We start from the raw sequence: 13,512 nt of genomic DNA on the forward strand, positions 1-13,512 counted from the left end.
TTTTGTTCAATTGGAGTTTTACCAGAGATTTGGTATTAGTTATCAGGCAGTCATTAATTTTGTTTTGTGTGACAGTGGCACTTTGTTTATATAAGAAACTCTCCATATTTTTAGAGATGCATCTGTACAGTACATTAAATAATGTAATATTTCTGGGGCTTTAAAATACTATGGGAAAGAAAAAGGATAGTTTAAATAAGCATGGCAGGCTGGGTGTGGTGGCTCACACCTGTAATCCTAGCACTTTGGGAAGCTGAGGCGGATGGATCACCTGAGGTCAGGAGTTCAAGACCAGCCTGGCCAGCAAGGCAAAACCCCGTCTCTACTAAAAATACAAAAATTAGCCAGGCGTGGTGGCACGTGCCTGTAATCCCAGCTACTCGGGAGGTTGAAGCAGGAGAATCTGTTGAACCCAGAAGGCAGAGGTTGCAGTGAACCAAGATCGTGTCACTGCACTCTAGCCTGGGCAACAGGAGCGAGACTCTGTCTCAAAAAAATAAATAAGCATGGCAAATCTTGATTCCTGTTGAGTCTTGGTGAAAGTTGTATGAAGGATTGTTGTAATATACCCTCAACTTCTGAATATGCTTGAAAATTTTTATAATTACATATACAGCAGTAAAAGCAATAAACGAATGTTGGAACTCCTACTATTGACAAACATGTTTGAAATGCTTTACTACAAAAAATTAAGATTTTCTGACTTTATCTTAAACTTCTGTTTGTCTCCTGTTTTTTTGTATTATATATATAAATATAACATTCGCATATAGTATATATTCATATATAATAACTAAAGTTAGTGTTCACCAAGTCTTCCTCCAGACTCTCTATTTCACTTTTAAGTGCCAAAAATGGATATTTAGATTTGGTATTTGTTTACAGTTTTTCTTTTCATAATGACAGCATGGTAGTGAATACCTCTGGGCAATCTCCAACAAATCAAAAGTACCAGAGGTAATTAGCACGAGGACCTGTTAAGTATATAAACTTGAGCCTTGAAAAAATTGTAGTACCCAAAAATGAATCAAGTATCCCAGAAATAATGCTTTTTCTTTTTTTCACTTTTATGAAATAGTTTGAGACTCAGAATATAGAGTTGACACACATAAACTTTTCCTTTGTGGTTTCACGTGTTTATAACTTTCTGGGTTAGTCCTGGTTGCATGCCTACCACGACTTCCTAGGTGTCCATCTTTAAGCGACTTTACACAATTCCTTTTTGTAATTAATGTTCTTAAAACTGTCTTTGGCTAGAGATTCAGAGTATTTTAAGAGCGATGGAAACTGATGTTGAGAAAGTAAAGATTTCAAAACAACTTAGCATGACTAGGTATTTCCCTCTGTAACTTGGACTACCAAATCATTAACTCCTGTGATTGTTTGATAACAATGAATGTTTCACAACATTTAAAAGTTCTTTTATTTTACTGTTGGATTTTTATAAGTAGTTAGAAATTTATGCAAGAAAGTATTGCCACTGTCTTCATGAGGAAACCGAGGCTTGGGAGTCTTGTGATTTCCTTAAAGTCATACAGCTGGTTAGTGGTAGAGTTAGATCTTAAATCAGTTTATTTTCTTGGTCAGTTTGGCTTACTTATTGTGCTTTGGAGAGGAAATTGATAATTTTATAAAGATGAACAATTTTTTTTTCATAAATACCTTACAACTTGAGATGCTAAAAGACATAAGTTAAAGCCAGGCACAGTGGCTCACACCTATAATCCCAGTGCTTTGGGAGGCTGAGGCGGGAGGATCATTTCAGCCCAGGAGGCCAAGACCAGCCTGGGCAGCATAGTGAAACTTTGCCTGTACAAGAAATTTCAAAAATTAGCTGGGCATGATGGTGCATGCCTGCAGTCCTAGCTACTCAGGAGGCTGAGGTGGGAGGATTGTTTGAGCCCAGGAATTTGAGGTTATAGTGGTCTGTGATTGTGTCACTGCACTCCAGGCCTGGGCGACAATTGAGACCCTATCTCTTAACTTTTTTTTTTTTTTTTTTAAAGAAACACAGCAGCTGACTGGGAAAAGTTTTGTAAGAGAAGACAGATTTAATATCCAGAATATATAAAATGCTCTTACAGATCAGAAGGAAAATCATTCATTAGAAGCAAATGTAAAGAATATCACCAAACAGGAAATGAGTCAGTAGTAAATATATGAAAAGATGCTCAAACTCCTTATTAACAGGGGAAATGTAGATTAAAATGACCATTTGCTACCCATGATATTTACAAGAAGTTTTAAAAGACGGAAAATAGTGACTGTTGTTAAGGGTATGGGAAAACAATCACACATCCCCATATACTGTTAATAAGTTCATCTTTTTTTTGAAGTCAGTTTGGCCAAACATATGTTCTCCTGGGCCTTCAAACAATGTAGGAGGACACATATCACGTCAACTTAGTATTTAAAAGATGTAAGAGGGAGCTGAGAAATTAATGCTACTTCTAAAGAACATAGGTGTAGTCACTGCCACGTGCTCGGCTTTCTTTCTCTTTTATTTATTTATTATTTTATTTTATTTTATTTTATTTTCATTTTTTTTTTTGAGACGGAGTCTCGCTCTGTGGCCCCAGGGCTGGAGTGCAGTGGCCGGATCTCAGCTCCATGCAAGCCTCCCGCTCCCGGGTTTACGCCATTCTCCCCTGACTCAGCCTCCCGAGTAGCTGGAGGGACTGGGACAGGCGCGCCGCCACCTTGCCCGGCTAGTTTTTTTTTTTGTATTTTTTAGTAGAGACGGGGTTTCACTGTGTTAGCCAGGATGGTCTTGATCTCCTGACCTTGTGATCCACCCGTCTCGGCCTCCCAAAGTGCTGGGATTACAGGCTTGAGCCACCGCGCCCGGCCCTTTTCTCTTTTATTAAACATTTTTTCAATGTTTGTAGAAGGTACTGTACTAATTAGCATTTCCAATAAATTATCATTACAACAACCTTGTGAGGTGGCTATTTTTAACTTCCATTTTGCAGATGTGGAAACCTAGATCAGAGAGATTAAATAACATGACCAAGTTCATTTAGTCAGCAGATGGGAATGTGTCAATTGAGCTTTAAAACCATGACCGTAACCACTGGATCATTAGATAGATAGTAGCAATTGGTTTGTGATACCCAGCATACCTTAAGTCTCATCTCTAGTAAAAGGGGGTCATTTTGTATGTTTATATTTTTAAAACCTTATTTCTTTATCGGAATGCCAGTCTGATGAAAGTGAACATTCACGGACTGTCTTTTACTTTTCTCTCCAGAGGATCTGAAGAGGCAAAATGCAGTATTACAAGCTGCACAAGATGATTTGGGACACCTTCGAACCCAGCTGTGGGAAGCTCAAGCAGAGATGGAGAACATTAAGGCGATTGCCACAGTCTCTGAGAACACCAAGCAAGAAGCTATAGATGAAGTGAAAAGACAGTGGAGAGAAGAAGTTGATTCACTTCAGGCTGTTATGAAAGGTAAAGACAAACAGATCAATTTTTTGATTTTCTAAGATACCCGATTCTGATGATTGAGAATATTTTCAGAGAATCTTAAAATATATCCAGAGCTTCATTTGTGGTTTTATGTACTGTCATCATCAAGATATACTTTCAGATAAAAGAGAAGTCACTGATAACATAAATGGGTATATCAATGGTATCTAACTTAATAATGGAGAGTTATAATAGGAGTGTTATAGAGATAATGCATTAAATGAGGACTGTACTTCGTAAGGCTTAAAAGTCGATGTCTTCTAAGATGGCAGGCTAGTAATGTCAAATAATAAAGCTGTATGGGCACAGGGAATGTGCTGGAGTAGAGAGAGCTGCCATGCAAAGGGTAAAGTAACTGTTTACACTGATGAGCTTCAGCTAATTATTGCCCTTCCAGTGTAGTTTGGCCATATGGTTTAGAATTTTTTTTTTTTTTTGAGATGGAATTTCGTTCTGTTGCCCAGCCTGGGGTGCAGTGGTGCAGTCTCAGCTCACTCTACTCACTGCAACCTCCGCCTTCCGGACTCAAGCGATTCTCCTGCCTCAGCCTCCCAAGTAGCTGAGATTACAAGCATGTGCCACCATGCCTGGCTAATTTTGTATTTTTAGTAGAGATGGGGTTTCTCCATGTTGGTCCGGCTGGTCTTGAACTCCTGACCTCAGGTGGTCCACCTGCCTTGGCCTCCCAAAGTCCTGGGATTACAGGTGTGAGCCACTGCACCCGGCCTGGCTTAGATTTTTTAAGAAATTTTGTATATGAAATCTTCACTACACTGTGTTGGGTAGAATGGCCTATGGGCTAGGGTAGGCTTCATGGGCTGCCACCTTTCATCTAAAAGAAGAGACATAGTTTAGTGTCAGACTCCTTTTGGCACTAGTGCTTAATTACTTCCCAAATTTCTGAGAAGATGATGATGAAACAAAGTAAGTTGTCACTGAATCTTTGGGTTCCTGGAATTAGTTAATATTCTGTTTTATTTTTTATTTTTTGAGACAGAGTCTCACTCTGTCGCCCAGTCTGGAGTGCAGTGGCACGATCTCGGCTCACTGCAACCTCTGCCTTCCTGGTTCAAGCGATTCTCCGGCCTCAGTCTCCCAAGTAGCTGGGACTACAGGCACATGCCACCACGCCCAGCTAATTTTTTGTATTTTTAGTAGAGACGGAGTTTCACCGTGTTAGCCAGGATGGTCTCGATCTCCTGACCTCGTGATCTGCCTGCCTTGGCCTCCCAAAGTGCTGGGATTACAGGTGTGAGCCACCGTGCCCGGCCTGGACTAGTTAATATTCTAAATGTGAAATAGTGATGACTTTTTCCACTGTGTTTGCAATTGTGTGTCACTTTTTGCCTTAGTGCTCTTTATAAAAAGGCAGGTGAAGCTAGCCCTGTTTCTGAGTATGTAGCTATGACCTAGAGATTACTCTAGGCTTCATGTAACAAACCTGACTGCAGTGATTTACCAAAATAGGAGTTCGTTTTTCTCCCAGAACACGAAATCCAAAGGTAGATACACTAGGCCTGGTTGCGTTGGTTCCGTGATGTCAACAATGCCTCAAACTCCTTCAGCCCTTCTGTTCTTTCATCCTTAGCATATGGTTTTCAACTTAATCTTTGCCTCAGCTGAAAAATAGCTGCTTCTCCTTCAGTCTGCATCAGAAAAGCAAAAGTTTTCTAGAACTACCCAGCATATCCCCCTCACTTTGTTGACCAAGTGTGTGGTCACTCATAACTACAAGGGAAACTGGACAATGTAGTTTTAAAATTGCGCACACTGACTTCCTAAAGAGAATTGGAGTCTTACCAGTAAGGACGAAGGAGTGGAAATTAATGGGCAATCAACAGGGCCTGTCACATCATTTTTTTTTTTTTTTGACATACTTAGGCTTGAGTGCAGTGGCGCGATCTCGGCTCACTGCAACCTCCGCCTCCTGAGTTCAGGCAATTGTGCCTCTGCCTCCCAAGTAGCTGGGACCACAGACATGTGCCATCACACCCAGATAATCTTTTCTTTTCCCTTTCCCTTCCCTTCTCTTTTTTTGAGACAGAATCTCACTCTGTCACCCAGGCTGGAGTGCAGTAGCACGATCTAGGCTCACTGCAACCTCCACCTCCCAGGTTCAAGTGATCCTCCTGCCTCAGCCTCCCCAGTAGCTGGGATTACAGGTGCCCACCACCACGCCTGGCTAATTTTTGTAATTTTAGTAGAGACGGGGTTTCACCTCATTGGCCAAAATGATCTCGAACTCCTGACCTCAAGTGATCCTCCTGCTTCTCTGCCTCCCAAAGTGCTGGGATTAATTTTTCTTTTTTCTTTCTTTTTTTGTTTTTTTTGAGACAGAGCTTTGCTCTGTTGCCCAGGCTGGAGTGCAGTGGCGCGATCTCGGCCCACTGCAACTTCTGCCTCCTGCGTTCAAGTGATTCTCCTGCCTCAGCCTCCCGAGTAGCTGGGACTACAGGTGCCTGCCGCCACGCCCAGCTAATTTTTGTATTTTTAGTAGAGACGGGGTTTCACCTTGTTGGTCAGGCTGGTCTCGAACTCCTCACCTCAGGTGATCCACCTGCTTTGGCCTCCCAAAGTGCTGGGATTACAGGCGTGAGCCACCGCACCTGGCAATTTTTCTCTCTTTGGTAGAGATGGGGTTTTGCCATGTCAGCCAGACTGGTTTCGAAATCCTGGCTTCAAGTGATCCTCCTGTCTGCCTCCCACAGTGCTAGGATTACAGGTGTGTGTGAGCCACTAAGCCCGACCATGTTTTAGGATTGTATCAAAGAGAAAGCCATTTTTTAAAGAGCTTATAGAGTTTGCCTCAAGTTACAGTCTTGGGTTTTAGTAAACTGTTCCAGAAATATATCCCTTTTCTCACACTTTCAGGTAGTGGGATTGGGGCGACATATTATATTTGCCTTGGGAACCATAGTATATGTCTAAGAACATAGATTTTGGAGTTGGCCTTAAGTTTGAATTCTAGCTTTGCTTCATTCTGGGCGTGAAACATTGGCCAGACTAGTTAAGCTTTCCTAAGATTCTCTCATTCGTAAAATAATACATGACACAGGTTTATTGTGAAGATTAGAAGTGATGATTTAAAGCCCTTATTTCTATATATCATAAGAACTACAACTAGTTTGTTTTGTTTTTTAGTGAATTAAACATTTTCCAGAAATTAGACGTAAGCTTTTTATATAACTTTAAAAATTTTCGTGTGCCAGGTTATTTTTTTTTCATAATGCTTAGATGTGAAATATGTGGTGATGTTTTGTAGAAACAGTTCGTGACTATGAGCACCAGTTCCACCTTAGGCTGGAGCAGGAGCGAGCACAGTGGGCACAGTATAGAGAATCCGCAGAGAGGGAAATAGCTGACTTAAGAAGAAGGCTGTCTGAAGGTCAAGAGGAGGAAAATTTAGAAAATGAAATGAAAAAGGTATGAAGGAATGTGTTCATCTGTAGAAATATTTGAATTCAAATGCAAAGTGCTCTAATATTGTTGTGTAATAGAAAGTAATAGAAGTACTGTGATATCTCCTGTGAGAGTAATTATTTGGACACAGACCTAAACATAGTACTAAATAATGTTGTATCTGTGGCTAACTCTGTCATCTTCTTCAAAGTTTTGATTAAATGTCACTACTTCATGGGGTTTATCCCGACCACCTGCCATTTAACATCACAACCTGCCAACTTCCCTCTGCCGCCTGTCACTACTCTGGTCTCCCTTATCCTTCTCTAGTTTTTCTCTTTCCATAGCACGTATTTCCTTATACTATACAGAGTTCACCTATTGTGTTTATTGTTTACTGTCTTTCTTTCCTTGCTAAAATATAAGCTCTATGAAGGCAAGAGTTTCTCTTTCTCTCTTTTTTTTTTTTTAAATAGATTCGGGGGAACATGTGCTTGCTTTTTATTTGTATATCCTAAATGCTTAGCATAGCGTCTAGGAGATAGGTGCTTGAATTCCTAAGTATCAGTTGAGTGGGTGTTGTTGCTTGATGACTGTGTCTAAAGCGAAGTTCTAGAATAGATGTTAGTTTTCCTTCTTTCTCAGTGTCCTTTGGTTTCTGTGTACCACACATTATGTACCACATATGCTTGAATGTAATACCATATAATACTTGAACATAAGGCAACTAAATGTAAAGTGAGACATTTTATCATTGAGAAAATATTAAAAGCTTTTGAGCCAGTTTAATTAAATGAACTTTTACATTATTTTATATGCATACACATATTTAAAATCACATTATATAAAATAATTAGTAATTGATTTTCTTTTCAATTGAATTTATCATGCCTTTTGGTTTTAATTCTTAGTTCATTCTTCAAATGTATGTGTATTCATGATTTCCACAATCTTTTATTTTTTTAGAACTGTTTTGATTATCTGAAAATTGGGAAGATAGTTCCTATATACTCCATGCCTAGTTTCCCCTGTTGTTAATATTTTATATTAGCATGGTACATTTGTCACAGCTAATAAGCCCGTATCAATTTATTCTTACTACCTAAGTCCATTTTTGTATTCAGATTGCATTAGTTTTTACCTAATGTCCTTTTTTTTTCTGTTCTAGGATCCCATCCAGGATACCACATTGCATTTAGTCATGTCTCCTTAGGTTCCTCTTGGCTGTGACAGTTTCTCAGATTTTCCTTGTTTTTAATGACCTTTCTGTCATTTTTAAAAGTGCTCTTTAAAGGTTTTGTTTATGATGACATTCAGCACTTGGAATTGTGAAGTCATATTTATATTAATAAATAACTTGATTTGTGATCATTTCTTTGCTTCCTCCCTCCTTCTTTTTCCCTGTTGTTTTTTATCAGATGACCTTTATCAGCATCCTAAACTAGCCTTGACTGAGATATTTTAACTTGTCTTTTCCAAGTAGTAGTTAATTCAAAATAAAATAAATGATGACTTTGTAAGGACCTGAAAACAAAGTGAATCTGAACCCCTGTTTTTTGAGGGATATGTGTTTTGGGGAAAATCCACCTCACGTTTGGGCATTTATGATATTTTTCCCTATCGTGCACAACTTAGGATAAGTTTGCACTCGTTTAAATTCAGTGAATTAGGTTTTCAGTTTCTCTAGAAGGAAAAAAGCCAACTTTTTGAGCCTGCCTTTGTTTCTCTGCGTGTAAGTGTATGTATATATAAGAAATGAAAATTCGTTTTCTCACCAGTTTACTAGTTTATGTAAGTTGGTTCCTTTTAATCCATGTTTTTGAGAATGGACTTTGGAAAACAATGATAGTTTTAAGGGTCATTCTTTGGGTTTGTTTCATTTAGATGGTAAAAGTAAAATAATATTTAAAGTACTCTGTTTAATTGGATGGAGGCCTTTTTATAGCAACATAATTTTCTAACATTTTGGAAAACACATCATTCTATTTTGGGTGTTTAAAATATAATCAGCCCTTTCATTATTCATAAGAAATTATTGTCTCATGAACTTAGTAACCCAGGAATTTAAAAAATCATTATGGGCTGGGCGCGGTAGCTCACGCCTGTAATCCCAGCACTTTGGGAGGCCGAGGCGGGCGGATCATGAGGTCAGGAGATTGAGACCATCCTGGCTAACACTGAAACCCTGTCTCTACTAAAAATAAAAATAAAAAAAAATTAGCCGGGTGTGGTGGCGGGTGCCTATAGTCCCAGGTACTCGGGAGGCTGAGGTAGGAGAATAGCGTGAACCTGGGAGGTGGAGCTTGCGTGAGCTGAGATCGCGCCACTGCACTCCAGCCTGGGTGACAGAGTGAGACCATCCTGGCTAACACTGAAACCCTGTCTCTACTAAAAATAAAAATAAAAAAAAATTAGCCGGGTGTGGTGGCGGGTGCCTATAGTCCCAGGTACTCGGGAGGCTGAGGTAGGAGAATAGCGTGAACCTGGGAGGTGGAGCTTGCGTGAGCTGAGATCGCGCCACTGCACTCCAGCCTGGGTGACAGAGCAAGACTCCGTCTCAAAAAAAAAAAAATTTATTATGTGTATTTCCTTTTATATATTGGATATTTTCTTAATTGATGAAGAAGTCAAATTTGTTTGAGTCAATCAGTTTTCCCATTCCCAAATTCTAAATGGAATATTTGGGAAAACTTCAATTATACCTTGACATTCAAAGTAATGCACTATTTGAAAGTTAGACATTAATTCAGTTTTGTGAATGTTAATATAGTGCCTGGTCGAGTTACTTGTTATACTAAGTTTTAGCAAATGGAAGGTTTAGAGTTTCTTAGGAAAGCAGTAAATGAATAAGTCGTGGCATTTAATTCTTTTTAACCATAGGCCCAAGAAGATGCTGAGAAACTTCGGTCTGTTGTGATGCCAATGGAAAAGGAAATTGCAGCTTTGAAGGATAAACTGACAGAGGCTGAAGACAAAATTAAAGAGCTGGAGGCCTCAAAGGTTATGAAACATTGTAATCCATTTGCTTGAAACCCAAGATTCTGCCCCAGTACCATGAACAAAATTAGAATCAGTAATAGGGAAAAAAACCCTGTAATTTAGACTATGCATCTTAAGAATCTTTATTTACCATGCAAAAAACTGCCATGCACGGTGACTCATGCCTGTAATCCCAGCACTTTGGGAGGCTGAGGCAGACGGATCACCTGAGGTTGGGAGTTTGAGACCAGTCTGACCAACATGGAGAAACCCCATCTCTGCTAAAAATACAAATTAGCCAGGCATGGTGGCCCATGATTGTAGTCCCGGCTACTCCCAGCCTCAGGAGACTCGGGCAAGAGAATCACTTGAAGCCGGGTGGCAGAGGTTGCAGTGAGCCGAGATTGTGCCATTGTGCTCCAGCCTGGGCAACAGGAGCGAAATTCCATCTCAGAAATAGTAATAAATAAATTTAAATCAAAAAACTGCTTTGAGATGGTTTTGCTCTTACGGACATTTAAAATAATCACAATAATGGTGTTTTATCACAAATGGCTGCTTTGTCACAAAGTTAGTGTTCATTTTCTTAAGAAAATGAGACCCGGCCGGGCGCGGTGGCTCAAGCCTGTAATCCCAGCACTTTGGGAGGCCGAGACGGGCGGATCACGAGGTCAGGAGTTCGAGACCATCCTGGCTAACACGGTGAAACCCCGTCTCTACTAAAAAATACAAAAAGCTAGCCAGGCGAGGTGGCTGGTGCCTGTAGTCCCAGCTACTCGGGAGGCTGAGGCAGGAGAATGGCGTAAACCCGGGAGGTGGAGGTTGCAGTGAGCTGAGATCCGGCCACTGCACTCCAGCCTGGGCGACAGAGCGAGACTCCGTCTCAAAAAAAAAAAAAAAAAAAGATGAGACCCCGTCTCATTCATTTTCCTATTAAGGAAAATGAACTGTTCAAAGTTGACCTTGTTTTCTGATGGCAGCTCCAGCATTGATGTTTTAGAGATAATGTAGCTGTGGTATTGCTGAATTTGTTGGCCATAAAGACACAGCTAAAGAATTAAAGTAGGAACAGGCCCGGTGTTGTGGCTCACGCCTGTAATCCCAATACTTCAGGAAGCCAAGGCAGGAGAATTGCTTGCACTCAGGAATTTAAGACCAGCCTGGGCAACATAGTGAGACTCACGTCTCTACAAAAAATTTTCAGAAAATTAGCCAGACGTGATGGTGCATGCCTGTTGTCCCACCTACTTCAAGACTGAGATGGGAGGATTACTTGAGCCCAGGAGTTTGAGACTACAGTGAACTGGCACTCCAGACTGGGTGACAGAGTGAGACCCTGTTCCCCACACCCAGAAAAAAGGAAGAAAGTAGGAAAAAAGCAATGAGAGAATAAGCAAAACAATATAAAATGGAATTTATCAGTAGTCTTGGTAAATGTAAACTGATACCTATGTTTAAAAGAGATTATCACATTGGATTGTAAAAATCTAACTTTATATTACTTGTAAGAGCTATGTCTAAAGTCAAACCACAAGGTAAGATTGAAAATATTAGCCAGGCATAGTGGTGTGAGCCTGTGGTCCCATGTACTTGAGAGGCTGAGATGGGAGAATTACTTCAACGCAAAAGGTTGAGGTTGCAGTGAGCCATGATCATGCTGCTACACTCCAGCCTAGGTGATAGAGTGAGACTCTGTCTTAAAAGAAGGCCGGGCGCGGTGGCTCATGCCTGTAATCCCAGCACTGTGGGAGGCCGAGGTGGGTGGATCACCTGAGGTCAGGAGTTCGAGACCAGCCTGGCCAACATGGCGAAACCCTGTCTCTACTAAAAATACAAAAATTAGCCAGGCATGGTGGCACACGCCTGTAGTCCCTTCTATTTGGGAGGCTGAGGCAGGAGAATTTCTTGAACCCGGGAGGTGGAGGTGGTTGCAGTGAGCTGAGACCACACCACTGCACTCCAGCGTGGGCGACAGATGAGACTCCATCTCAAAAAAAGAAAATAAAAAAGATTGAAAATAAAGGGATAAAAGTATATCATGTAAATTCGAACCAAAAGAAAGCTGCTATAGCAAGTGTAGTATCACAAAGATAGGATAAGGGGGAAAAGCCACTAATAGAGATAAAGAAGGATCCTATCTAAAAAACAGTTCATAAGTAAGATGTAATAGTTACGAACTTGAATGCACCTTACATAGTCATGAAATGCATGAACTAATAATGACAATTACAAGGAGAAACTGACACTCTCAAATACAGTAGCAGATTAAAATTGACCTTTAGAGAATACAATCAGAAAAAGTTATTAGTAGAGCTATAGACATTTTGAACTATCAGGTTAATAATTTAGTTGTAGTTGACACGCACAACTTGGTATCCAAGAACAAGATGGTATCACATACAGTACTAGAACATAATAGTTAAAAGCTCAGCATTTGGTAGCCTGGGTTACCTTGGGTAAATTACTTAATCATACTGTGCTTTGATTTTCTCAACTGTGAAATGGGGATAATAAGCCCACCTTAATAGTCACCATCTAGCTATTATGAGGAACATATAAATTAATTCCTATAATAGCCACCATATGGCTATTATGAGGAACATGTAAATTAATACCTGTAAACATTTAGGATAGTATCTGGGACAAGGTATAGTTATTTTTAGATACATTATCTTAGAATTGAGGTTACACAGACCCAATTCTGTAACTATGGGTTATTCAGTTATTTACATTAAAATGATAGTTAAAATGCCTGGACATGAAAAAAATACTCATGGAAAAAGTAATTACAAAATATTTAGAATGATGTGAATAATGCCAGATCTTTAAAAAAAAAAAAGTACAAATTGAGCCGGGCACAGTGGCTCATGCCTGTAATCCCAGCACTTTGGGAGGCTTAGGTGGGTGGATCGCCTGAGGTCAGGAGATTTCGGGACCAGCCTGGCCAACATAGTGAAACCCCATCTCTGCTAAAAATGCAAAAAATTAGCTGGGCATGGTGGCGGGCGCTTATAACCCCAGCTACTGGGGAGGCTGAGGCAGGAGAATTGCTTGAACCCGGGAGGCGGAGGTTGCAGTGAGCTGAGATATTGCCATTGCACTCCAACCTGGGCAACAAGAGCAAAACTCCGTCTCAAAAAATAAATAAATAAATAAATAAATGGAAATGAATAATATAAATTTGTGAAATAGAAAAGCAAAAGAACAATAGAGACTATCAGTATAATGAAGAAATGGAAAACCTGTACACAAATCTCTAGTAAGACTGATCAGAAAAAATGAAAACAACAAAAAAAGAGAAATCAGAAGTGAGGCTAAGTGGGGAGGCTCATGCCTGTAATCCTAGCACTTTGTGAGGCTGAGGCAGAAGGATCACTTGAGCTCAAGGAGTTGAGGCTGTGGTGAGCCATGATGGCGGCACTGCACGCCAGCCTGGGCAAGGGAGCCTGTCTTAAAAACAAACAAACAAACAAAAAAACAGAGGATACAACTACAAATCAGTAGAAATTTAAAAATAACAAGTACTATAAACAATGTCACACAAATAAATTTGAAAACATGAAATGAAAAAAAATTTCTAATTAAAGATAATTAGCCAAAATTGTTCCAAAACAGGAAAGCTAAGGTAGTAATTATTATTATTATTATTATTTTTTTTTTTT

At 39.9% G+C, this 13,512-nt stretch overlaps 1 protein-coding gene across 3 annotated transcripts in view; it reads left to right on the forward strand.

The window, feature by feature from the left end:
* Positions 1-13,512, forward strand: part of RABEP1 (rabaptin, RAB GTPase binding effector protein 1) — a 115,052-nt gene that overhangs the window by 58,234 nt on the left and 43,306 nt on the right. For 2 of the 3 annotated variants that reach the window (XM_017850509.1, XM_017850510.1), the window contains 3 exons: positions 3,251-3,454; positions 6,735-6,895; positions 9,752-9,871. In XM_017850509.1, coding sequence (XP_017705998.1) covers positions 3,251-3,454; positions 6,735-6,895; positions 9,752-9,871 — 485 coding nt within the window. Of the gene's footprint in view, positions 1-3,250; positions 3,455-6,734; positions 6,896-8,039; positions 8,243-9,751; positions 9,872-13,512 lie in introns of those variants that run through there. The other variant, XM_017850511.1, reaches the window with a different exon arrangement.

This window comes from Rhinopithecus bieti, unplaced genomic scaffold, assembly GCF_001698545.2.
Source record: "Rhinopithecus bieti isolate Rb0 unplaced genomic scaffold, ASM169854v2 scaffold_32008, whole genome shotgun sequence".
In the NCBI taxonomy this organism is placed as follows: Eukaryota; Metazoa; Chordata; class Mammalia; order Primates; family Cercopithecidae; genus Rhinopithecus; species Rhinopithecus bieti.